Source organism: Monodelphis domestica, chromosome 3 (genome assembly GCF_027887165.1).
Source record: "Monodelphis domestica isolate mMonDom1 chromosome 3, mMonDom1.pri, whole genome shotgun sequence".
NCBI classification, from domain to species: Eukaryota; Metazoa; Chordata; class Mammalia; order Didelphimorphia; family Didelphidae; genus Monodelphis; species Monodelphis domestica.
Genome location: NC_077229.1, coordinates 17,561,269 through 17,583,693, shown reverse-complemented (window position 1 = coordinate 17,583,693; position 22,425 = coordinate 17,561,269). Strand labels below are relative to the sequence as shown.

At 55.0% G+C, this 22,425-nt stretch overlaps 3 protein-coding genes across 3 annotated transcripts; 2 read left to right on the top strand and 1 right to left on the bottom strand.

Moving 5' to 3' along the window:
* Positions 1 to 3,598: 3,598 nt before the first annotated feature.
* LOC130458037 (protein FAM246C) lies at positions 3,599 to 4,556 on the top strand. Its single transcript, XM_056820923.1, has 2 exons — positions 3,599 to 4,490; positions 4,549 to 4,556. The coding sequence occupies exons 1-2, from the start codon at positions 3,599 to 3,601 to the stop codon at positions 4,554 to 4,556; spliced, it is 900 nt and encodes a 299-aa protein (XP_056676901.1).
* On the top strand, positions 4,439 to 5,920 carry LOC103105491 (keratinocyte proline-rich protein-like). The gene is made up of 2 exons (XM_007490459.3): positions 4,439 to 4,701; positions 5,628 to 5,920. Exons 1-2 carry the CDS (start codon positions 4,557 to 4,559, stop codon positions 5,867 to 5,869), a joined length of 387 nt encoding a protein of 128 aa, XP_007490521.2. The 5' UTR covers positions 4,439 to 4,556; the 3' UTR covers positions 5,870 to 5,920.
* Positions 5,895 to 10,705, bottom strand: LOC103105320 (carbonic anhydrase 15-like). The gene is made up of 8 exons (XM_056821429.1): positions 10,326 to 10,705; positions 9,692 to 9,727; positions 9,302 to 9,472; positions 8,287 to 8,447; positions 8,019 to 8,111; positions 7,241 to 7,307; positions 6,949 to 7,115; positions 5,895 to 6,841 (listed from the first exon to the last, which is right to left on the bottom strand). Exons 1-8 carry the CDS (start codon positions 10,390 to 10,392, stop codon positions 6,638 to 6,640), a joined length of 966 nt encoding a protein of 321 aa, XP_056677407.1. The 5' UTR covers positions 10,393 to 10,705; the 3' UTR covers positions 5,895 to 6,637.
* Between the last annotated feature and the right edge of the window lie 11,720 nt (positions 10,706 to 22,425).

The following is a 22,425-nucleotide window of genomic DNA, read 5'->3' as shown; positions in this document are numbered from 1 at the left end:
TGACTTATGGGAACAGCCTGGCTTCAGAGACTCACAGGGGAAATGTGTGAGCAAAAGAAGAGGTGAGTAGTTATGGAGAAAAATGAAATTCACACATCGATCCATTCAGTGGCTTTTCATAAGCGCACGGTGTAGACGGCAATGGCAATGTTGTTCTCATTGTATGGTTAGGGGGCCAGGACTAGATCAGCAACCCCGGGCTTTGGTTCTCAGGGTCTCTTGGCTCTAAGGTAGAAGAGTGACGAGGACAAGCTAGACCCAGAGAGCATGCTCACTGGATTTGTGGCTGACCCAAAGATGGGCGAGATGGATACCAAAGATGGGAGCTGGGACCAGGAGAGACCGAAGACGCTAGAGCTGATGTGGATCTTCCGCCGATACAACGAGGGACTCTGATCCATCTTAGTAGGAGGGCTCCCCCAGTGTTCATGATGGCAGATGGTGAGCCTCTCTGAGATTTCTCTGAGGAAATGTCTGAGGTCAAATTTGAACCCAGGACCTCGCATCTTTAGGCCAAGCTGCCTCCCTTTATACTCTTAATAATTAGTGAGGACCCCACCAAGAGCTTTTGTGTGCATAGATTATAAATACTGGTACTTGCCATATTAGAAATATAGGTGTTGGTGCTCGATCACGTGGATCGAGGGGGATAGGATTGAGGATGTAGACTCTAAGCAATCACCCTGGTGCAAATATCAATAACATGGAAATAGGTCTTGATCAATGATACATTAAACCCAGTGGAATCGTGCTTCGGCTATGGGAGGGGAGGGAAAGAACATGAATCTTTTAACCATGAAAAAATATTCTAAATTAACTAATTCAATAAAAATTTCCCAAAAAAAAAAACATAATAAATACAATTTAAAAGACAGTCAATGAAAAAATAAAAAGAAAGTTAAAAAAAAGAAATATGGATGTTGGGGCAGCTGGGTTGCTCAGTGGATGGAGAGCCAGGCCTAGAGATGGGAGGTCCTGGGTTCAAATTTGACCTCAGACACTTCCCACCTGTGAGACCCTGGGCAAGTCACTTAAGCAACCCCCATTGCCTAGCACTTACTATTCTTCTGCCTTGGAACCAATACACAGTATTGATTCCAAGATGGAAGGTGAGGGTTTAAAAAAAATGAATGAATGAATGAATGAATGAATGAATGAATGAATGAATGAATGAGGAGCAGCTGAGTAGTTCAGTGGATTGACAGCCAGGCCTAGAGATGGGAGGTCCCAGGTTCAAATCTGGTCTCAGCCACTTCCTAGCTGGGTGACCCTGGGCAAGTCACTTCACCCCCATTGCCTAGTTCTTACCACTCTTCTGCCCCAAACCAACACACAGTAAGGTAAGGGGTTAAAAATGTAAATGTCTTGGAATTAGTAGGAAACTCATTTTGACTTTAAAGACTCCTTGAAGAATTTCAGGTATGCTCAGGGGGGCCATCTGAAGTTTGGGAACCACTAGGCTAGATGGTCTTTAGGGTATCTGCCACCTCTACAGCCTCTTTGGTTTCATTCAATTCAATTGAACAAGCCTCTATTAAGCACCCACTATGTGCCAGGCACACCAGGGTGGCACCATAGTGCATAGAGGTCAGGACTGGAATCAGAAGACTCATCTTCACGAGTTCCAATTGAGCTTCAGACACTTCCTAGCTGTGTGACTCTGGGCAAGTCACTTAACTCTGCCTCAGTTTCCTCATCTGTCAAATGGGCTGGAGAAGACCAAGAAAGCCCCAAATGGGGTCTCAGACCCAACGACAACAGTGTGCCAGGCTCTCTGGAGAGAGGGGGGATACAAAGACAAACTTTGGTCCCTGCCTTCCAGGAGTTTCCATTTTGCTGGAAGCTTCTACCCCAAACCTCAGAGCTTTGTGGGGTGGGCTGCCAAGGGGAGCAGGGGCAGATAAAGTGCCTGCCGGGCTCTGCTAACTCCACAGCAGGGAGAACGATTGCTTGGCCCACTCCTAGCCTGGCCCTGCAGCTAATTCCCAGAGAGGGCCCCTACCACGATGCCAGCGATGCCAGGCTCCCTAGAGCTCTCCAGGGGCCAGGGCTCACTTGGTGTGTAAGTGGTGGAGTGTTTGTTAAGCTCTGTCTCATTATCTTACACACACCTGGCGGGGCCCCAGTGGACTGGGGCTGGCCTGGGGCAGAGCACAATAGGGAGAGGGGGACGCTGGGAAAGAGGAAAATCCCTGCTTGTTCCCAGCCCTGGGAGGGCTCTGCAATCTCCATAGGGCCCCCCTGCCCAGGGGGAGATGAGAAGCAGCTTGGTGCCAGGGAGGTCAGAGACCAGGCTGTAGCGGAGCTGAGCTTGAGCGGAGCTACAAAGGGCCAGTCATGGCCAGATGGGACGGCATGTGAAACGTCAGAAGAGTCAGAGGACCTGGGTTCAAGTCCAGCCTCTGCTCCTTAATACCCGTATGATCTTGGACAAGTCACAATTCCCTGGGGCTCAGTCTCCTCATCTGTCACATAAGCGGTTGGGCTAAATGGTCTCTGACTTGTTCTCCAGCTGGACGTTTGGGATCCCTCCACCTATCTGGGCGGGATGGCAGCTCTGTGCCTCGGTTTCCTCCTCTGGTAAATGAGGTGAAAGGCCAGATGAGGGCCTCTAAAGGCCCTCCCAGCTCCGAATTTATGATCCAAAATTTGCTCTTGCAATAAAAACTGGCGGGGAATTCAGTTCCTTCCCTGGAACATCCCAGGCCTCCTCCGTGGGGCCGGGAGATAACTGGATTCCCCTGGGAGATGCCACTGCCCAGAGTGGTACCTTGGAGAGATCCCGGCCTCCGAGTGCGCGCGCGGACCTGGGAGGAGGGAGCTTCCTCGGGCGCGTCACGTGCTCTCTCCCTTCGCCGCTTCTGGCCTAGGGGGCTCCGAAGAGAATCATCCCACTCCAGCCTCCGTCTCCGCCCGCCTCCCCCTCCCTCGGGCTCGGGCTCGGGCTCTGTCGCTCTTGTCTTCCCGGCCTCCCCTTCCTTAATTGGAGGATCAAACAGGGATTGCGAAGAGTCGGGGAGGCCAAGACGTCCGGGGCTCTCTCACAGCCCGCCTCGGCCCGCGCTGTTCTCCTAACTTGTTCCTCAGGCTCCCATCCCGCCTCCCGCAGCCCAAGGCCCCTTTCCCGACGGCCCCAGGAGGACAGCAGGACTGAGAGCTGGAAGGGCGGATGAAGCTCCTTCGGGAGGCGATGGGGGCAAGGCAGAGTCCAAGGAGCTGGGTTCCAGTCCTCCCCCTCAGTCCCCCTGGATTCGACTGTAAAGCGTCAAGGTCGGACCCCGTAACCCCTGGGCCGAGCCAGCTCCCAAGGAGGCTGAGGGGGCGGGGGGGGGGCAGGGCCACCGCCCGGGCTTCGGTTGTCCCCGCCCCCCACTCCCTCAGAGGTTCCCACAGCCGCTCCCTCGGGCCCCGGGCCCCGGGGACGCGTTGTTAGGGCTGCGCTGCCCCGGGCTGGCTCCCCCGGCCCCGCCTTCGGGCCCCGGGACTCCCGGGAGCAGCTCGGCAGCCTCTGGGCGCTACGGGCGGAGGCAGAGCCGCGAGGGCCGCGCAGCGCACTGCAGCGTAAGGCAGCGCAGCGCACCAGGACCGGCCGGGGCTCATGGCCGGGGCCGGGGTGGCGATCGCGGCCGGGGAGGCGGCCAGGCCGGGCGGCCCGGGGGGCCCGGGGCCCCGAAGGGCCCTGGCGGGGCGGCGGAAGGAGGCGGAGCCAGGGCCCGAGGGCAGCGAGGAGGCGCGGGGCGCAGGGCGCCTGGCACGGCTCCGAGGACAGCTGCGGGCACAGGCGGCGGGGCCTGGGGGCGCGAAGCTAGGCAGCGGAGACGAGGCGGCGGAGCGCACGGGCCCCGTGCCCCCCGGGCCTCCCACCCCGGGATCCGCGAGCTCCGTGTGCTCTGTGTGTGGAGAGCCCCGCGGCGGCGCCACCTACCCGGCCGGCGTGCTCGAGGTGAGCGAGCGGCGGCTGCAGGCCGGCCTGGCGGGGCTCCGAGCCGAGCTCAGCGCCGGCCTCGACGCCCTCCGTGCTGAACTAGCAGCGGAGCTGGCCGCGCTGCGCCAGGCCCTGGGCCGTGCGCCCCCGCAACCCCCTCAGGACGCGGCCCCCGCCCGCCGCCGGGCCCCCGGGCCCGCCCCCGCCCGCGGCCAGGCGCTGCTGCGAGCTCTTGGCACAGTCAACGCGCTCTCCGCCGCCGCCGCTACCGCCTCCACCCGAGCGGGCGCCGAGCCCCCACCAGGGCCCCGCAAGGACCCCCCAGCCCCGGCCCCTGCCCGCGGCCAGGCACTGCTGCGCGCCATCAGCACCGTGAATGCACTCTCCGCCGCCGCTCCCCCCAAGGCAGGCGCTGAGCCCCCCGCGGCGCCCCGTAAGGACCCCCCAGCCCCGGGCCCCGCACCCGGCCGCGGCCAGGCGCTGCTGCGCGCCATCGGCACCGTGAATGCGCTCTCCGCCGCCGCCGCCGCCCCCAAGGCAGGAGCTGAACCCCCCGCGGCGCCCCGCAAGGACCCCCCAGCCCCGGCACCCGGCCGCGGCCAGGCGCTGCTGCGCGCCATCAGCACCGTGAATGCGCTCTCCGCCACCTCCCCCAAGGCAGGCTCCGAGCCCCCGGAAAAGAAAACTCCCAAGAAGTCTCCAGCGCCCCCCTCCACGGGCCCGCCGCCGCCCGACGGAGACTGAGAGGCCCCCGCCGACGGGCATCAGAAACCCAGGTAGGCGGGCCCTGGCCCTCCCCGGGCCTCAGTTTCCCATCTGTGAAAAGGAGCCCTTGTGAAGGATGAAGAAATGGTTTGTAGGGTCCGAGGACCGTCTTGTCCGTCTAAGGAGGCAGCTGCTGGGACAGCTCCCCAGATCACTGGCATCCAAGGGAGAATGAGGGCTGAGAGGGCATTGTCACCCTCCGGGGCGGGCCAGGAAGGCTGCTCGGAGGAGGCGTCTGAGGGCGCTTTCCTCCACAAGTCAGTTCTGAACCTTGAATTGTCTAGGAAGGGAGGGAATGCTGAGCAAACTCCAGAGCCCTGAAAGGGAAGCCCGGGGGGCTGGCGAGGGTGGCGGCTTGAGGCCCGAGGCCTAGATTCCTCCGCCCCCCATCCCCCGCTGAGGCAGGAAAGCTTGTCCCCCGCTATCCTGTGGAGCCGCAGAAAGGACCAGGGCCACTTCCCCTTGCCTGGGCCTGAATTTCGGGAAGGAGAGGAGAGAGCGGGGGCTTCTTCCCTTGCTTTCCCATCATCCTCTAGGGCACTTTCCCTGCAGCAGCCCTACAAAGAGCATTGTACCCATTTTACAGATAAGGAAAGGAGAAGAGAGCAGACTAGGCTGAGATCCATATTCCTAGAGAATGGGGGGGGGGGGCAGAGCTGACGGGGTTCAGATGGTGGCTTCCACACCAGGCGCCCCTTGATTTAGCTTGCCAAGAGGGGGAGGGAGTGGGGGTGGCACAGCAGAGCCCAGGACAGTCCCTGCCCCACCTCTTACTTCCCAGAGCCAGCGCGGATGTTGGGCAGCTTATGGCTGCTGGGCCGAGCAGCACCACCTTTCCAAGCCGCCCTGCCCTCCAAGGGGAGGGAGGAGGCTTGGTGCCCTCTCCCAGGCTCTGGCTCTCTCCTGTCCTTACTACTGGGTCTGGGTTCTATTGTAGTTCCTGCTGAGCCTCGAGGAGCAGCCAGAGCCCGATGGAGCGGGCACGTCAGCCACCTGCCAAGCCGCTGTACCCGGGGAGTGGCAGCCCCCAACCAGCCAGAGCCGTCGACCGCCGAGCCCCAGCCCTGCCCACATCGGCAGCCTCTCAGCCTCCCTGGGCACTGCCACCCGGACCCTTCTCTTCACCCAGGCTCTGGCTCTGCCCCCGCAGGATGGCACGTGCCCTGCCCTCCTCCTTGAAAATGAAGTCTGTAAGAAGGCAGCAGCTGATAAATGGAGTTTATTAACAAAGCCTGGCCTCTCCTTCCTGCTCGCCCAGCACCCGGGGGCACAGGGAGGAGGGGGGACACAGGCGGGCATCCTGGCAGCAGAATTGGCCCAGGAAGGGCTGGTTTAACTTCTGTTGGTCTCTGGTGCTTAGGGTGGGGGTGGGAACAGGGAGGTCAGGAGGTAATGAGACTCTAGGCAGCTGGGAAAGAGGACACAAACGTGGCCGAGCCCAGCGGTGCCTGGCATGACTGGAGCGACAGTAGGGCAGACTGGCAGAGCTGGGAGGCCCCTTAGAACAGGGGATGGCAGATCTGGAAGCAAAAACGGGCAGGCCTGGAACAGGCCATAGAACAGGGTACCAGGAGAGGCCCAGACTAGACAGTCCCTGGGGCACCTCCTAATTGGGGGTTCTGTAGCTTGCCCTACAAAGGGCCACCCGGGCTCTGGGCTCAGAAGGAGGGGGGGAGGCTCACCCCCAGCTCCTGCTGCCTCCCCTCTCAGTCTGCTGTTTCTTGGGGCTCCTCCAGCAGATGCTGAACCTCCTCAGCCCTTCCACATCCATTGAGTCTGTAGAGCAGGCTGGGGTCCAGAGAATCTAAGCAACTTCCCCAACGACACACAGCAAGCACTGGGCTGGCCCTGGCACTCCCCTACCCTGGGCTCTCTCCCCCCACAGGGAGCCAGCAGAGGCCGGGCAAGCAGGGCAAGGCTGGGCCTGCAGTACGAGCTTGAGGAAGCTCAGAGCACCCCGACACAGGCCATGGCGAGAAGCAGCCAGAGCAGGGCCCACATCTGTGCAGAGGGGGAGAAGGCCGGGGCGCCGCTCGGGGAGGCAAAGACCCTTCGGGCCCCGATGGGCTGGGCTGGGCGGAAGTTGTTCCTCATGCTGACAGGGGGAGCATCCACCGGGCTGGCCTGGAGGGTGGACACGAACTGGGCCAGCTGGAAGGGAGGAGAAAGGTACTGTGGGTCAGTCACGCAGGGCATGCACCCCTGCCCCACGGGGCCCCCAGAGCCTGCATCTGGAGACGGGGGAAGGGCCCCCGTACCTGAGCCCTGCCAATGGGGATGGGCTCCTTAAAGACGGTCCAGACCACAACCTCATCACAGGCCGGCGTGGTCAGGGAGCCCAGGTAGCGGTAGTAGCTAGACAGGAGCCTTCGCTCTGGCAGCAGGTTTTCCAGGCGGAAGGTGGATGCCAGTTCCACAGACTGCCCTGTTCAGAGGAGATGGAAGGGACCCCGTGTGCCCAGGCCAGCTGTCCTGCCCCCTCCCACCTCCCTCCTCCCCATCCTTCATCTGTCCCTGCCCCTCTCCTCTTCTGGCCCCTGGTGCCCTCACCCTGGTAGGAGACTTTCCTCAGCCCAGACACAATGGTGTTGTAGTTGGCATTATCCTTGTTCTGCACCTGCCAGGGGAGGCAGAAGGGGCCTCATTGGCACAGCATCACAATACAGGCTTTCATTCATTCATTCATCCATGGACTGTCTCGTTCCTTCCTACTCTCTCCCTCCCACCCGATCTTTAAAACCCCTCACTTTTCCTCTTAGAATCAATACTGTGTTTTGGTTCCAAACTGGAAGAAGGGCTAGACAATGTGGGTTAAGTGACTTGTCCAGGGTCACACAGCTAGGACATGTCAGAGATCACATTTGAACCCAGGGCCTCCTGTCTCTAGTTCTAGCTCTTTCCACCAAGCCATCTAGCTGCCCCATCTCTGTCTCTCCCTCTCTCCTACCCCTCTTCTCTCCCTCCTTCTCTCTATTTCAATCTCTGATTATTCTCTCTCCCTCTCTTCTCCAGTCTCTCTTCCCCCTCTCTCCTCCCCTCTTCTCTCTCCCTCCCTCCTTCCCTCTCTCCTCTCCCTCATATCTCTCTTTCCCCTTTCTCTCCCTCTCTCCATCTCCATCTCCATCTCCCTCTCTCCCCTCCCTCTCTCTCTCCCCTCCCTCTCTCCCCCTCCTCTCTCTGTCTTGTTCTCTCCTCTCTCCTTCCCTCCTAGACCACTTCCAAACATGAACTGTTTCCCTGCCCAGTCCCCAGACCTGACTCTCCTGCCCTCTCCCCCTCTTCTCATAGACCAGGAGAAGCAGCAGCCCATCCCCAGCCTTGGCCATACCTTGAAAAAGAAAGCTAACACAGCCAAGCCTCTAGGATGGCCTCGGGCCTCCCCCAGACTCTGATAGAGAGTATTCATGTGCACCACATGCATCTGGAAGAGAGACAGACACATCAACCCCTTGGGTTTGCTGGCTGGAATCCAATGGGGCCAGCCCAGCCCAACCACCTCATTTGTATGCATGACAGGGAAACTGAGTCCTCAATTGAAGTGGAACTCACACCCATCCCCCTTTGTCCTGGCAATCCCTGGGCCCCGGGCCCCTCACCTCCATAGGCTGGCGCTGCCCATCCAGAGTGTGTTCAGAGCCATTGCTTGTGGGACTGCCCCAGTGGAAGTGGAGCTGCAGGGCACAGTAGCTGTGGGACAGCCCCCCTCCCTGGATGCACAGCTGGCCTTGGCCCCCGGCTCCCTCTAGGCTCAGCTCCACTGGAGGAAAGAAGGCAGCCAGGCACAGAGGGGTCAGCATGCAGAGGACCTGGCCTAAAGCCCTCCCTACACCCCCCCTGGGATCCTGCCTCCATCCAGATCCTGCTGAGGCAGAGCCATGCTAGGGGTGCTCTGGTCAGGAGAGGCTGTGCCCGACTCCCTCCCCTCATGGATCCTTGCTGTCCCTCAAACCCAGCACTAGCCCCAGAAGGACCCTGGAAGAACTCCAGAAGCCTCCCTACAGCAGCAGGTGCCTTGGCCACAGGAGCCACGTCCTGCCTCCCCTCCTTCAAGCATTTCCTAAGTGCTGGAGATACCGCAGCCCTCCTGCCCCATTCTGCCTCCTCTCTCTCTCCTTCTGTGAATCCCACATACACCGATGTGGATGTACCTGGATATGTATATTCTCCCCCAAGGGAGGAGAGGGGAAGCATCAATGAACAAATGTTCTGGAATGGAATTTCCAGATGCAGAACTGCAGATCCAAAGAGGGGCAATAACTTGCCTAGACTCTACAACTTGTCATCAAGGGAAACTGAGGCCCTCTGAGCACTCACTGTGGCCTGGGGGGCCCCAGGGACAAGTGGATCAGAGTGATCCAGACCAGGAGCAGCCTGGTGGCTGCAGGACTCAGACTAGAACCGTCTCCCGATTCTCAGACTGGGGCCAACTCCTCACTGTCCAGGCTGGCCATCAGGGGCTCAGGCATTCCACAAGAACTCTGTGGTGCTTCCCAAAGTTGTCTGGGAGTCCCTGGAGGCCCCCCAAGTTTTTGTCCCCTGCCAGGGAGGCTCAGTATGGCAGCAGACAGTATGGCCCGGCTTCCCCCACCAGGGTTTTCTGGGCTGACTGACCAGTGTGCCCATTGTTCAGGAGCCGCCAGGGGCCCCGGGGCGCCGAGTCGTAGCCTTCAAATATGAAGCGGCCCAGGCCTGGGTCCAGGCGCACCTGCTGCTGCTCTATGTTGATGGGCGACTGAGCCGAGCCCCCACAGCTGTGGGCTATCTCCTTCCAGTGGGAGGGGCCTGGAAGCCAAGGAGGAGAGTTAGCCAAGGCGGGCCCCACCGAGAGGAGCTGACCGCGGGGCGCCGAAGAATGCCCGAGCGGAGCCCCGGCAGCTCCCGCCCCCACCGGGGTCCGTGTGCCCAGATTCCTCCCAGGTTCACGCAGTGCAAAGTAGCTCAGACACACACAGGCACACCCGGCCCTCCCTTCGCGCTGCCACCCCCACCATCTCTACTCACCACAGTGGGGATTCTGGGAATCATAGCACCAAGAGCCTGTAGAAGACGGGGGGGGGGGGGGGGGGGGGGCAGGGTTAGAGCCCAAACTGCCCCCCACACCCACACTGTTCCCTCCTGGCGGGGGGGGGGGAGTGGGGCGGCGGGAGGAGGCGGCCCCACACAGGACGGGCCCCCCCGAGTCTCCCCGTCCAGGCGGTTGAAGGGCCTCCCTGCCTCTGTCCAGTGCCTGCGTGTCTGCCTCCTCCCCCGGCCCCAGCCAGAGGGCCAGACCCAGAGCCGGCAGGTCCGAGGCGAAGGCAGCTCCTGGGCTGGGGGATGCGTTAAGGAGGGGGCAGCCCCAGAGGCAGAAGGGCCGGCTCAGCCGCTTTAGCAGCCCGCAGGGAGGGGGCGGGAGGAGAGGGGAGGGGAGGGGCTCTCGGCCCAGGTGACCTGCCCCTGCCGGACACCTGGGCCGAGGAGCCAGGGGGAAGGGAGGGGAGGGACCCGGTGAGGCGGAGGGAGCCCGAGACGGAGCCCGAAGTGGAGACAAGTGTAGAAGAAAAGGGAGCAGCCCCGAGCCCGGGACTGGCCACGCCGGCCGGGAGGCTCGGCCAGAGCTGGGAAGCGGGTGGGCGCCGGCTCTCTGGCCTCTCACCATTGTGGGCCGCCTGGACAAGCAGGGGCAGCGCGAGCCAAGCAAACGCTCCTCCGAGGGACTGCATGACTGGCCTGGAGCGCGGGGCTCCTGAGTCCTCCCGCCTCCTCCACCTGGGCGCCGCTGAGCCCCCAGACCCGGACTGGCCTGCCCGCCGCCTCCTTCGCCGGAGGGGATGAAGGATGGAGGGACGGAGTGCCCAGAGCGCTGCTGCCGGTGCCGCCTCTTAAGTAGAGCTGGCTCGCCCAGGAGGGGGCGGGGGGCGGTTAACTCCTTCCCTCCTGGGGTGCCCAGCCCCACTCTGCCCCCCCCCCCCCGCACACGGCCTCGGGCGGGGCCCCAGGGCGTTAATGCTGCCCACTGAGCCGGATCTCCAAGCGCGAATGGGAGGGGAAAGAGCGGCCCCGGGACGCCCACACCAAGTGGGCCGAGCCTGAAGGATGCTCCAGACAGGTGGCAGAGCCCGGAGCTGGGCGCTCCCTGGAGGAAACTGGGCCCTCGGGGCAGGGAAGAAGAGTCGGGAGCTGGCGGACTGGCCAGGCGCGAGTCCCTGCCAGCCGCTGACTCGCCCTGGCTCGCTTCCTTCAGGTGCCACCTTGGCGCCCAGCCCTCGCCTGCCCCGCCATCGCCCCGTGCGCCGGAGCCCAGAACTGAGACCGGACGAATCCCTCCAGCACAATGTAAGCCCCGGCAGGGCGGAAACTCTTCCCTGGGGCCCGGGAAACGCTTAGTGAACCGGCGAACCCCCCCGCCCCGTGCGCTCTGGGCCTGCCGTGGTTCTAGGTCTCCCCCGACCCCCTCTCGCTCTGGGCTTCCACGTCTCGGGTTCTAGACGCTTGTTCACTGGAGCCTTCCCCGCGTCCAGACTGGACGTTCTAGGATTGGGGGCAGTGAGTGAGGGCCGAGAGAAGGAGCAGCGGTGCTCCGATCAGAACAGCCCCAACCACATCGGGCAGCCGCCTAGCGGGCAGGCTGGAATGTGACCGGCGGCCGGGACACTCCCCAGGAAACTCCCAGCAGGGATGCCCTCTGGAGGTGGCCCCAGGGCTGCGGGAACTCTCCGTGGTTCTGAAGAGCGGGAAGCTGGGCCGGGAGAGAGCCCAGGCCGCCAGGCTCCCCTCCCCCAGCTCCCCACGAGCCTCGGCAGCCCCTCCGGAGAAAAGGGCCCGCTCTGCATTCGCTGACAAGTCAGAATAGCACCAAGAACGACGGAAGGGAGGGAGGCCAGCGGCGGCCATCTCCTCCCAGGCCAGAGAAGAAAGGGCACCAAGTCTTAGGCTTGTTGGAGACCTCCGAGGAAGCCTTGGGACCTCAGAGTTCAAATGCCCAAGATCACAGCAACAGACAGAGATTCGAATTCAGACCTCTTTCCAGCACCCAGATGCCTTCCAGAATATTGTTTCGAGTTCTAAAGGTCTCATTTTATGAAAACCCTCACCTTCCGTCTTAGAATCAATACTGGGTGCTGGTTCTACGGCAGAAGAGTGGTCAGGGCTAAGCAATGGGGGGGGGGGGGGTGAAATGACTTTCCCAGGGTCACCCAGCTAGGAAGTGTCTGAGGTCAAATTTGAACCCAGGACCTCTCATTTCTGGGCCTGACTCTCAATCCACTCAGCTACCCCCTGAACGTCCCATTTTAGAAAGCACATTGACAGGCTAGAGGTCATCCAGAGGATGGCTAGAATGGGAGAGGCAACTGGAGGCATGCCCTAGCTCCCTTAGTCACCTGGGTGGGGGCAGTGGATGGAAATAGGACAAGGTGGGTTGGAGTCCTGCCCCTGACACTTCTAGCTCTGTGCCCCTAGCCAGGACGATGACCCGCCTTGTGACTCAGTTTCCTCATCTGTAAATGGGGATAATAACAACTACCCTACAGGGTTGCAAGGAAGAAATGGTCACGTGGAAAGCACTTGGCAAGTCTTAAAGTTCTGCTGAAATGCCAGGAAGCCCTTTCAAGAGGGATTTCATGAACTTGGTTCCTCTAGAACACGTTGCAGAACAATTGATCAAACTGTAGGAACTGTTGCCATTCCATAAGCATGTTTGCAAAAGAAAGGAAGTGCCAACCAGTAGAAATGTTCCAGAAGGTAGACCCTTGGCTTCAAGACTGGGCGTCTGGATCCCTGGTTCTTTTTTAACTCTTCCCTTTTGTACTAAGGCAGAAGAGTGGTAAGGGCTAGGCAGTGACTTAAGTGACTTGCCCAGGGTCACACCGCTGGAACGTGTCTGAGGTCAAATTTGAACCCAGGACCTCCTGTTCCCACTGAGTCACCTAGCTGTCGCAGACACTGAATTTTTGCAAATGTCAAACCATTTCAGCTACAGTCTCCTTACTCTAAAATATAAAGTCTTCTTTGCAGCAGGGGCAGGCCGGTAGCGGCACGGATAGAATGCCAAGCTTGGAATCAAGGAGACCTAAGTTCAAATCTGACCTTAATAGCTGTGTGATCCGAGGCAAATGGCTTCACCCTGTTGGCCTCAGTTTCTTCAGCTGTAAAATGAGTTGGAGAATCTGGTAAAACATGTAGCATCCCTGCCCAAAAAAATCCCAAATGGGATTGGAAAGGGCCAGCTTTAACTGAGGCAACTGAACCACAACATTGTAGTGTAGTTTGTTTTTTTAACCCTCACCTTCCTAGACTCAGTAGCGTGTATTGGTTCCAAGGCAAAAAGAAGAGCAGTAAGGGCTAGGCAATGGAGGTCAAGTGACTTGCCCAGGATCACCCAGCTAGGAAATGTCTGAGGTCAGATTTGAACCCAGGACCTCCCATCTCTAGGTCTGACTCTCCATCCACTAAGCTACCCAACTGCCCCCTGTAATGTAGTGTTTGTTTTAAACCCTTACTATCCATCTTGGAATCAATACTGTGTAATAGTTCCAAGACAGAAGAGTGGTAAGGGCTAGGTAATGGGGGTCAAGTGACTTGCCCAGGGTCACCCAGCTAGGAAATGTCTGAGGTCAGATTTGAACCCAGGACCTCCCCTCTCTGGGCCTGGCTCTCCATCCACTGAGCTACCCAGCAGTCCCCTGTAAAGTAGTTTTAAAAGCGTTGGGCTTGACCTTCAGACAAAGCCATTTTAATAGTAGGTGCCCTTGTCACAACCTGCTAGGAAGTCATTCCGGGGGCTCTATTATTGCATGGTGTCGGTCAACACTCCGGGGGTTGTTGAGGTGGTAGTTTTGTCACATCTCAGCTAGGACCCTCCCTGTCTGCCCTGGAACCAGACAGCAACAGTGACAGCATGAGCAGGGTTTCTTGTGTTGTAACTTTAGTAGCCACTGAGTTTCCTCATTTTAACCCCTGGGCAACAAGAACCAAGTTCCCCTTTGTGTTGGCAACTGTGGCAAGGGGTTCGGCAATGGGCACAAAGACACCGGCTTTGGATTGCATCGTTGGACAGGACTGACAGCAAAGGAAGTTCAGGAGAGGCCAGGAGGGTGGGGAAGCCTTCAGAGCCTTGCCCTCTCCTCCATGTTCTCCTCTGGGGCTTTAGCCTGCTTCCCTTGTTTCTGTTTGGCCAGCGATTGGTCATCTTTTCAAGTCATGAATTTCCCATATCTTGACCCAGTGCTTCCAAGAAACTTGCATAATATTGTGTAATTTCTTTCTTTCAGTAACTTTCCAAACTCTGTGAAGTCCTCTCTTGAAGATGGGTTCATGACATCTATACCACAGATTGTACTAGCAACACCAAGGTCTGCCTCTTCTGGCAATTTCTTTATTTAGAGTTTCTTTGTCCATTGTTCTAATGGCGTAAGTTCTTTGGATTCTTTGGCCTCTTCTAACCTTTTCTTGATTTCTCCTCCTCCTTCACCTTCTCCTCTTCCTTCTCCTTCCTCTTCCTCTTCTTCCTCCTTTACCCTCAATCTTAGAATCTTTAAATGTCCATTCCAGAAGAGGTAAAGGGTAAAGCAATGGGGGTTAAGCTAGAAAATGTCTGAGTGTACATTTGAACTCAGGACTTCCCATCTCTAGACTTGGCTCTCTATCCTGCAGCCCCATTTCTTCTCATCTTTTCTTCCATTGCATTCTTCCTCTTAGATGTTCTCTATTCCTTCCTGGCTCCTCTTTCTTTTCTTCCTCCTCATCCTCCCAGCTTTTCTTGACGTCTCCATTGCCACCCTCAGACCTCTTCGGGAGCACCCACTCCCACCTTCCGTCTGGGCTCCTCCTCAGAGCACTTGTCCCAGCCCCAGAAGCCCAAGTCCCCCACAGCACCCGGGCAGCCATCTGGGGCTCGGTATGTGCAAGTGCTAGAGGGAGGGAAGCAGGAGTGGTGAGTCACTGAATGAGCCTCTCACTGGCCCTCAGCATTGCTAAACTAGATGATAAATTAGAGCCAGTCCAGAGAAACTGGGGGAGGCGGAAGAGGCAGGGAGGGTGTCAACTTGTAGACAAGTGTACGTGCTCAGAGGGGCGTCACTTGGCCAAGCTGGGTCCCATGAGCTGGGAGGGAAGCAGCTTTCACCTAACAATGAACCCAAAGTGGAATGGGCGGCTTCAGGAGGGATTGGACTCCCCCTCTGAAATCCTTAAGCAGAGGGAGTTGGGGAGGAGGAAAGAGTACTTGGGAAGTACTCCTTCCGTTAAATTCCATTTTATTTTCCTCTCCAAATGCTCTCCTTCTCACCTGCCCATCCCCACTGAGAAGGCAAGAAAACACTCCTCAGTCTATCCTCGGGGTCCATCCCCCCTTTTCCTGTTTGTCCCCCGGGGTGCCTCTGGAATCCTGGCTGGTCCTCGTGTTCATCAGAACCTCCAAGTCCTTCCCTGCTGTCTTTGCAACAATGTCGCCACCATTTAGATTTGCTCTTGTTTCTACTGCCTTCACTCTGCGTCAGTTCCTGCAAGTCTTCCCAGTTTTCTCTGAAACCATTTCTTAGAGCACAATAACATACTCTCACCTTCAAATCTGATGCACTTTTCCAGCCATGCCCCAATTGACGGACACCACTCTTGGCCTCTAGTATTTTGCCCCTGCAAAAGGAGCTTTCATGAAGGTTGTGGCACACATGGGTCCTTTTTCTCTCACTGTGAGATTTTTGGGGTACAGGTCTAGTTGTGGCATTGCTGAGTCAGAACATTTATTTTCATTTAATTTAATAGCCCTGGGGACATGGTTCCAGATTGCTTTCCAAAATGGCCAGACCAGGAGGCAGCTGGGTGGCTCAGTGGATGGAGAGCCAGGCCTAGAGATGGGGGTCCTGGGTTCAAATTTGACTTCAGTCACTTCCCAGCTGTGTGACCTTGAGCAAGTCACTTTACCCCCATTGCCTAGCCCTTACTACTCTTCTTCCTTGGAACCAATACACAGTACTGATTCTAAGATGGAAGGTAACGGTTCACAACTGCATCAACAGTGACGAATGTACCTATTTTCCCACAGCCATTGGAGGGAAAACTTTTCAACAAGATGGTCTCTGAGGTCCCATCCTGCTCTGAAGTGCTATCCTCATCTGTCCTGGTTGGGTCTCTGGAGAAGTCCTTGCCTTTGAGCACTGGTGGTAGTATATTTGTGGAGAGGCTTCAAAAGAAGGGAGGCTTGGTGTCCCGGCTCTCAGCTAATGCTATCATCTGGGACACAAATAATTATCAGGGATATAGGAGGAAGAGGAGGAGGAGGAGGAGGAGGAGGAGGAGGAGGAGGAGGAGGAGGAGGAGGAGGAGAAATGGGAGAGTGGCAAACTGTTGTCTTTGTCCAACAAGAGATCTGACCTATAAGGAGCTGGAAACAATGAGAAATCATGCCAATCTGAAACAAGAAGGTGCCTGTGAGATGAGGGCTGGGGTGGAGGATCATAGTGTAGTACCAGGAATCTATCGCTCAGGTATGAAATAGGTCCCTTTAGGAGCATGGGATGTGGAGCAAAAAATCTGAGTTCATAGCTTGGCTCTTCCACTAACTAGCTGTGTGCCAATGAACAAGCCCCTTGTACCAACTGAGTCTTGCTTGCCTCATCTGTAAAATGAGGGCAATGAATCAGGGGATGTCTGAAGGTCCATTCTAGGGACAGGATGCTTGGTCAAAGCACATTCACATCCAAGATCACCAGCTCTGGAGCTGGGAGAGATCTTAAAAGCCATCTGGTCCAATCCTTCATTTTACAAAAGAGTAAACTGAGGCCCAGGGAGGTGACGTAATTTTCCCAAAGCCAAGTAGGAAGCAAGCATCAGAGGCAGAGTGGTGGAATTGCAACAGTGTTGGTCTTGACATCAGGAAGGAACAGGTTTGAATCCCATTTCTAATCCCTGCTGACCACAGGCTTGTTCCCAGGGCTTGGACAAGTTATTGCCTCAACTGTCAGGTGAAGATCTTTGCATTCCTTACCTCGTGAGTTTGTTGGAAGGCACTAATGAGACCAGGTTTAGAAAGTTCTTGACACCTTTTAAGGAGCTACATTGAGGGGGGGGAATAAAACAAAGTGCTACGTTGTTAGCTCTTGTCATCATTGTTGTCGTTGTCATCATCACACATAACTAAGGCTGAGCACTTCTTTTCTAATTCACCCAAAATATTATGCTATGGACCAAAAAGAGAAGTGAGAACTGTTGGAGGGGATGTGGAACACTAACACACTGTTGACAGAGCTGTGAACTGAGAACCATAAAACTATGACCCTTTGACCCAGCAATATCGCTACCAGGGCGCTATCCCAAAGAGATCAGAGAAAGGGGGAAGGACCTACTGGTACAAAAATATTTTCAGCAGCTCTTTTTGTGGTGGCAAAGAATTGGAAACTGAGGGGATGCCTGTCCATTGGGGAATGGCTGAACAAGTTGTAGTACATGGTTGTAATGGAGTACTATTGTGTCATAAGAAATGATGAACAGGATGAGATCAAAAAAACCTGGAAAGACTTCTATGAACTGATACAAAGTGGAGAGAGCAGAACCAGGAAAACACTGTATACAGTAACAGAAATACTATGCAATGATCAACTGTGAAGACTAAACTATTATCAGCCAAACAAGATGCCAAAATAACCACCAGATACTCATGATTTTAAAAAATGCTCCCCACAGCCAAAGAAGGAGCCATTGGAGCATCTGATTACAGATCAAAGGACATCCTCCTTCACTTCATTTCTTTCCTGAGTTTTTTATTGCATATGTGATATGTGTCTTCAGTTACAACATAGGGACTATGGAAACATATCACACAGAAGCACTGCTATAACCTACACTAGATCATTTCCTGCTTTGAGGGGGTGGGGAGAATCTGAAGGGCAAAATGTCAGAAATTGCTAAAAATTGTTTCTACGTGTAATTGAAAGGTTAAAAAGTGAAATTTCAAAAGCAAAAATTTCAAAAATAGTCAATCAAATTATGTTTTTTTTAAATGGAATTCTTTCCACAAAGAACTGAGTTCAATTCTAAGCTGCTTCTTTGTTCTTTGGAGAAATCTGTGATTAATGAAGAACTCGCCCAGTTTCCAGGGAAAATGTGTTTCATTCTCAGGAAAAAGGTGGGGTGGCTCTTGTCAGTGATTGAGTAAGTCTCTCCTCCCACCTCCACACCCCCTCATGCATGCACAATGGCCAGTAGGGATAGGATGGCACTTATTGAGGATGCTCTCAGTGGGATAAACAATCGACTTTTTAATTATGGGGGTCTGCCAGAAATGAAATCTGGATCTGGTTCCTTTTCAAGTGAACATTTTGTCGCTTAAATGAGAAAGGAACATTCTGTATGTCCTTGTGCCCCACACTGGGTGCATGAAGAGATGGATGTGTGCTAGATTAGGACAACTGAGAATGGTATGGCCTGGGGCAGTTGGGTGGCACAGTGGATAGGAGTCAAGAGGACTTGGGTTAAGTCTGGCCTCACATACTTCTTAGCTGGGTGACCCTGGGTGAGTCACTTAACCCCCTTTGCCTAGCCCTTACCATTCTTCTGTCTTAGAGTTTTTAAAGGGTTTAAAAAAAGTTTGCACAGGACTTTATAGATGTTCTTGAATTTGATTCTTACCCCAATCCCACAAGGTGGGCACTCCAGGGATTACCATCCCAATTTTACAGATGAGGAAACTGAGGCTGTTAAATTACTTGTCCAGGGTCACCTACATTTACGTGTAGGAGGGGGGGTTGGAACCCAAATCTTCTTCACTCTAGTATGTAGGAACAGCAATTCATCTGTGATTTCATTGAAAGGATTCAGAAGCTCCCTCTGCCAATGCAGATGGTTCTTTCTCTGAAACTTGGAGTCTTGGAGAGTGGAATACTGCCTTGAGGAACTGACTTGCCCAGGGTCACTTAGCCAGGGTCAGGACCGGAACTCAGTTCCCACTGGCTCTGGGGCTGGCCTACTCTCCACTATACCATGCAGCCACTCTGATAGCACTAAGAATTATTATCACTGTAAGTCACTTTGTCACCAGATGTTGTGGAATTGTTCTTGGACCACAGCAACCCTGGAAGTTTATCTATCAGGATCCAGGCGGGTTTTAGACTGTGTCGGGGGAAGAAGTAGTCACGGGGACCCAATCATACCTGCCCAAGATCAGTAAAGCAGGGAAAAACCCAGCAGAAGACTGGCAAAGGTTTAACAATTGGCCCTCCAGGACAGAAATGTCTGCACAGCACACTGCTCTCCACTGTTCCCATTTTCTCCATTGCTTTCATTAGACTAGATAATCAACCAAACAATAAATAATGCCTTGATTTGGAGCTTTTAGAGTCTGCAGGCTTCTGAGGTGTAAATGCACTCATTGGAAATTTAACTATCAGCTCTCTAGGAACTTGGCTCCAGCTTGCCCCTGGACACCCCCTCAGTGCTTGCCTCACAACAGCCTTAGGAGGTAGGAACCACCCCTGTGATCATATAACCACAGTGTCTGTTAGAATTTGAACCCAAGCCCAGTGACATTGATTTGACAACATTCCCACGTGAGGGCACCACTTATGTTATGTCCCCTGCAATCACACAGCTAAAAGTCTCTAAGTCAGGTACTGTGTACTCACAGGACAGATGAAACACTGGGGAGAGAAATGGCCCTTAATTTGCTCTATTGGAGACCTGTGGAATCCTGGGAAGAAAATGAGCAATTTCTTCTCCCTCCACTTCTTTATCGAGATCCATTCCCCACCTTCCTCAAGCTTATGTTTATGGAGCCTTCCCTTTCCCTGCATTTCTGTGGAAGTCTTTCTGTGGAAACACACATTTCACACAAGTCTGAATGCTGAATGCTGAATGCTGAATGCCGAGACTGAACCAATTAATGACTCTCCCTGAGGACTCCCATTTTAAAAAGATAAAACTAGGATTTCTTTGACAGGCAGTGAGAAGTGCCTTAAGATTGAATCTACCCCCACCCTCCTGGGAGATAAAGTAATCCTAGTTTTACCTTTTTAATGGGAATTTTAGATTTCCACAGGATTTGTCAGCCCCTCAGCTGAGCTCCGCCTTCTCCCTCCATCCTCTGCCCTAGCCTTCTTGATGCCCACAGAGCCCTAAGTTCTGATATAAAGGTAAGAGGTACTAAGTAAGTGAATGTCTTGGAATCCCAAGGGAGCTCCTTAGGGCAGAACACTGAGTTGGTTCTAACAGGATGAAATTTAATAGGAATAAATGTCAAGTTCAGTTTGGGGGCTCAAAAGATCAATGGCAAAAAATGTTGGATGGTTTGGATGTGGCTCAAAGGCCCTGGGCTTTTAGGAGACTGCAAACTCAGGAGTTAACTGGGTCATGCAAGACAGGCAGGGAGACTGGCCTTGTGATTCCATTGATCTAGGGAGCTCCAGGAAGGAGAAACTATTTCTATTAATGCTAAAACCACATGACTCAGCTCTAGCACTACATTCTCCAGGAAGTATCTCTTGATCCCCCCAGTTGCTGGTATCCACCTCCTCAGAAATTACTTTGCCTGGGGGAAGCTCAGTGGATTGAGAGCCAGAACTAGAGATGGAATGTTCTGGGTTCAAATCTGGCCTCAGACACTTCCCAGCTGTGTGACCCTGGGCAAGTCACTTAACCCCCATTGCCTAGCCTTTACTACTCTTCTGACTTGGAACTAATACACAGTATTGAATCCAAGATGGAAGGTAAAGGTTTAAAAAAAAAAAAGAAAGTACTTTGCCTACAGGCAAAGGGGGCAGGGATTGGACCTCTGATTGTGCCAATATAGGAAGGAAACTTTCCAGGGAGGAAGTGTCCTCTCCCAATACAGGTTGGGTCTTTTTCTGCAATTTATCATCTCAGCAAATACTTAGACTAATGAGCCATATGTGGCTTGGCCAGACTCACAGGATGAGAAGCAGGATTTGAACCCAAGTGTTCCTGGCTCCAAGACCAACTCTCTCATTCTCTACTGCTCCATATGGTAGCCAAGAATATTGTGATCTTGGACTATTGGTTCTGGGGGGGAAGGAAGAGTCCCTACACTCTGATAAGGACGGTCCCAGGAAGACTGGAGAGTATCCAGAAGGCAAATGGCAGCATTTGAAAACAGAACTAGGGATACTCTATGAGCATCTCTTTAAGGAACTTTGAACACAACATCTGGGAAAGGGAAGGGAAAAGGAAGGCATTCCTACTGTTGGCCAGGCATGGCGCTAAACTCTACATTGGATCCTAATGACCCTGCAAGGTGGGTGTTATTATTTTACGTTTTACATTCCATTGAGGAAACTGAGGCAGAGGCTAAGTGACTTGCCCAGGGCCACACCGCTAGTAAATATATGAGGCTGGATTTGAACTCAGGTCTTCCTGGCTCCAAGTCTAGTGCCCAGAAAAGATAGAAAGGACACATACTTGCTTATCTTCCCCTCTGTCTTAGTACCAATTCTAAGAGAAAGGGGCAAGGGCTGGGCAAATGGGGTTAAGGGACTTGCTCAGGGTCACACTGCTAAGAAGTATTGGAGGTCATATCTTCCTGTGTTTAAAGGGCTTCCATGTGGAAAGTATTTTTATACAACTTGAACTCGTAGGGAAGAGCCAGCCATGGGCAGACATGACAGGGGCCACATTCAGAGGAGTGTAAGCCAGCAGTTCCTCGGAATTCAAGTTGTCCCAGAGTGCATTTGGACTGCTTGGGGAAGGGCTGGATGTCTATGGCCTTCATCACGTGGGGATGAGGAGGCAGATCCATCCTTAGGGACTCACAGGGAGGGCAGCCCTAATTGGCGCTCGAAGCTCACGAAGTGAACTTGCAGCCGTCCAAGAAAGAAGAAAACAGGTCGTTCCCATTTTCGAGAGGAGGAAACCGAGACAACCTCAGTTAAGTGGCAGGACCCGGACTTAGACACTCCAGCCCGAGGCTCTCCCGGCTGTCTCTTGAGTACGTTGCTAAGAGATGGATTTCTTCCCATGAGCCCCCAGAGGACCCAGTCTGGCCAGGCCTTAGAGCCTCCTCCCTCATCAGCCAGACTAAGCCCTGGAGACCCAGATTGGGCTCCTCTGGCAGCTGGGTCCCTGGGCAGGCAGCAGGCTAGCCCAGCCCATCCTGCAGACGCCACCAGGACCTCATCAGAGGCAGCCCCGTCCTAGACCCCAGGGAAACCAGACGCTAAACCTGCCCAAACAAGAGCAGGGCTGAAGCAGCACAGATGAGCTGAGAACCAGAGAGCTGTGGCTGGAAGGGCCTGTACAGCTTGGGCTGCCCTCACCTGAGCAGGGCCTCGGATGGTCATTGGGCCTCTGCTCACAGATGGGACCACGGGACGGGAAGCTCACCACCCCCTGCAGCCTAGGCCATGGACAGCCAGCTCCGCCAGAAAAGGCTTCCTCAGGTCAACCCGGAATCTACCTCCTGCCAACCATCTCACCCCCACGCCCGCCACCCACAGGGCATCCCACAATACCAGGTCAGCAAGGCCCATGGTCCGCCTCCACCTCCACTGTCAGGATTGCTCCTACAGTGTCCCTGATGGGGGCTCGATGGATTTCACAGGGCCCTAATTAGACAGAAATCCTTCCCTACACTGAGCTAGTTAGTCCCTCTCTCCCTTCCTTTCTTTTCCCTTTTTTCTTTCCTCCTTTCCTTCCTTCTTTCTTTCCTCCTTCCTTTCTTCCTTTTGCTTCCTTCCTTTGTAGCCTTCTTCCTTCCTTCCTTCCTTCCTTCCTTCCTCCCTTCCTTTCTTTCCTTTTTCTTTCCTCCTTTT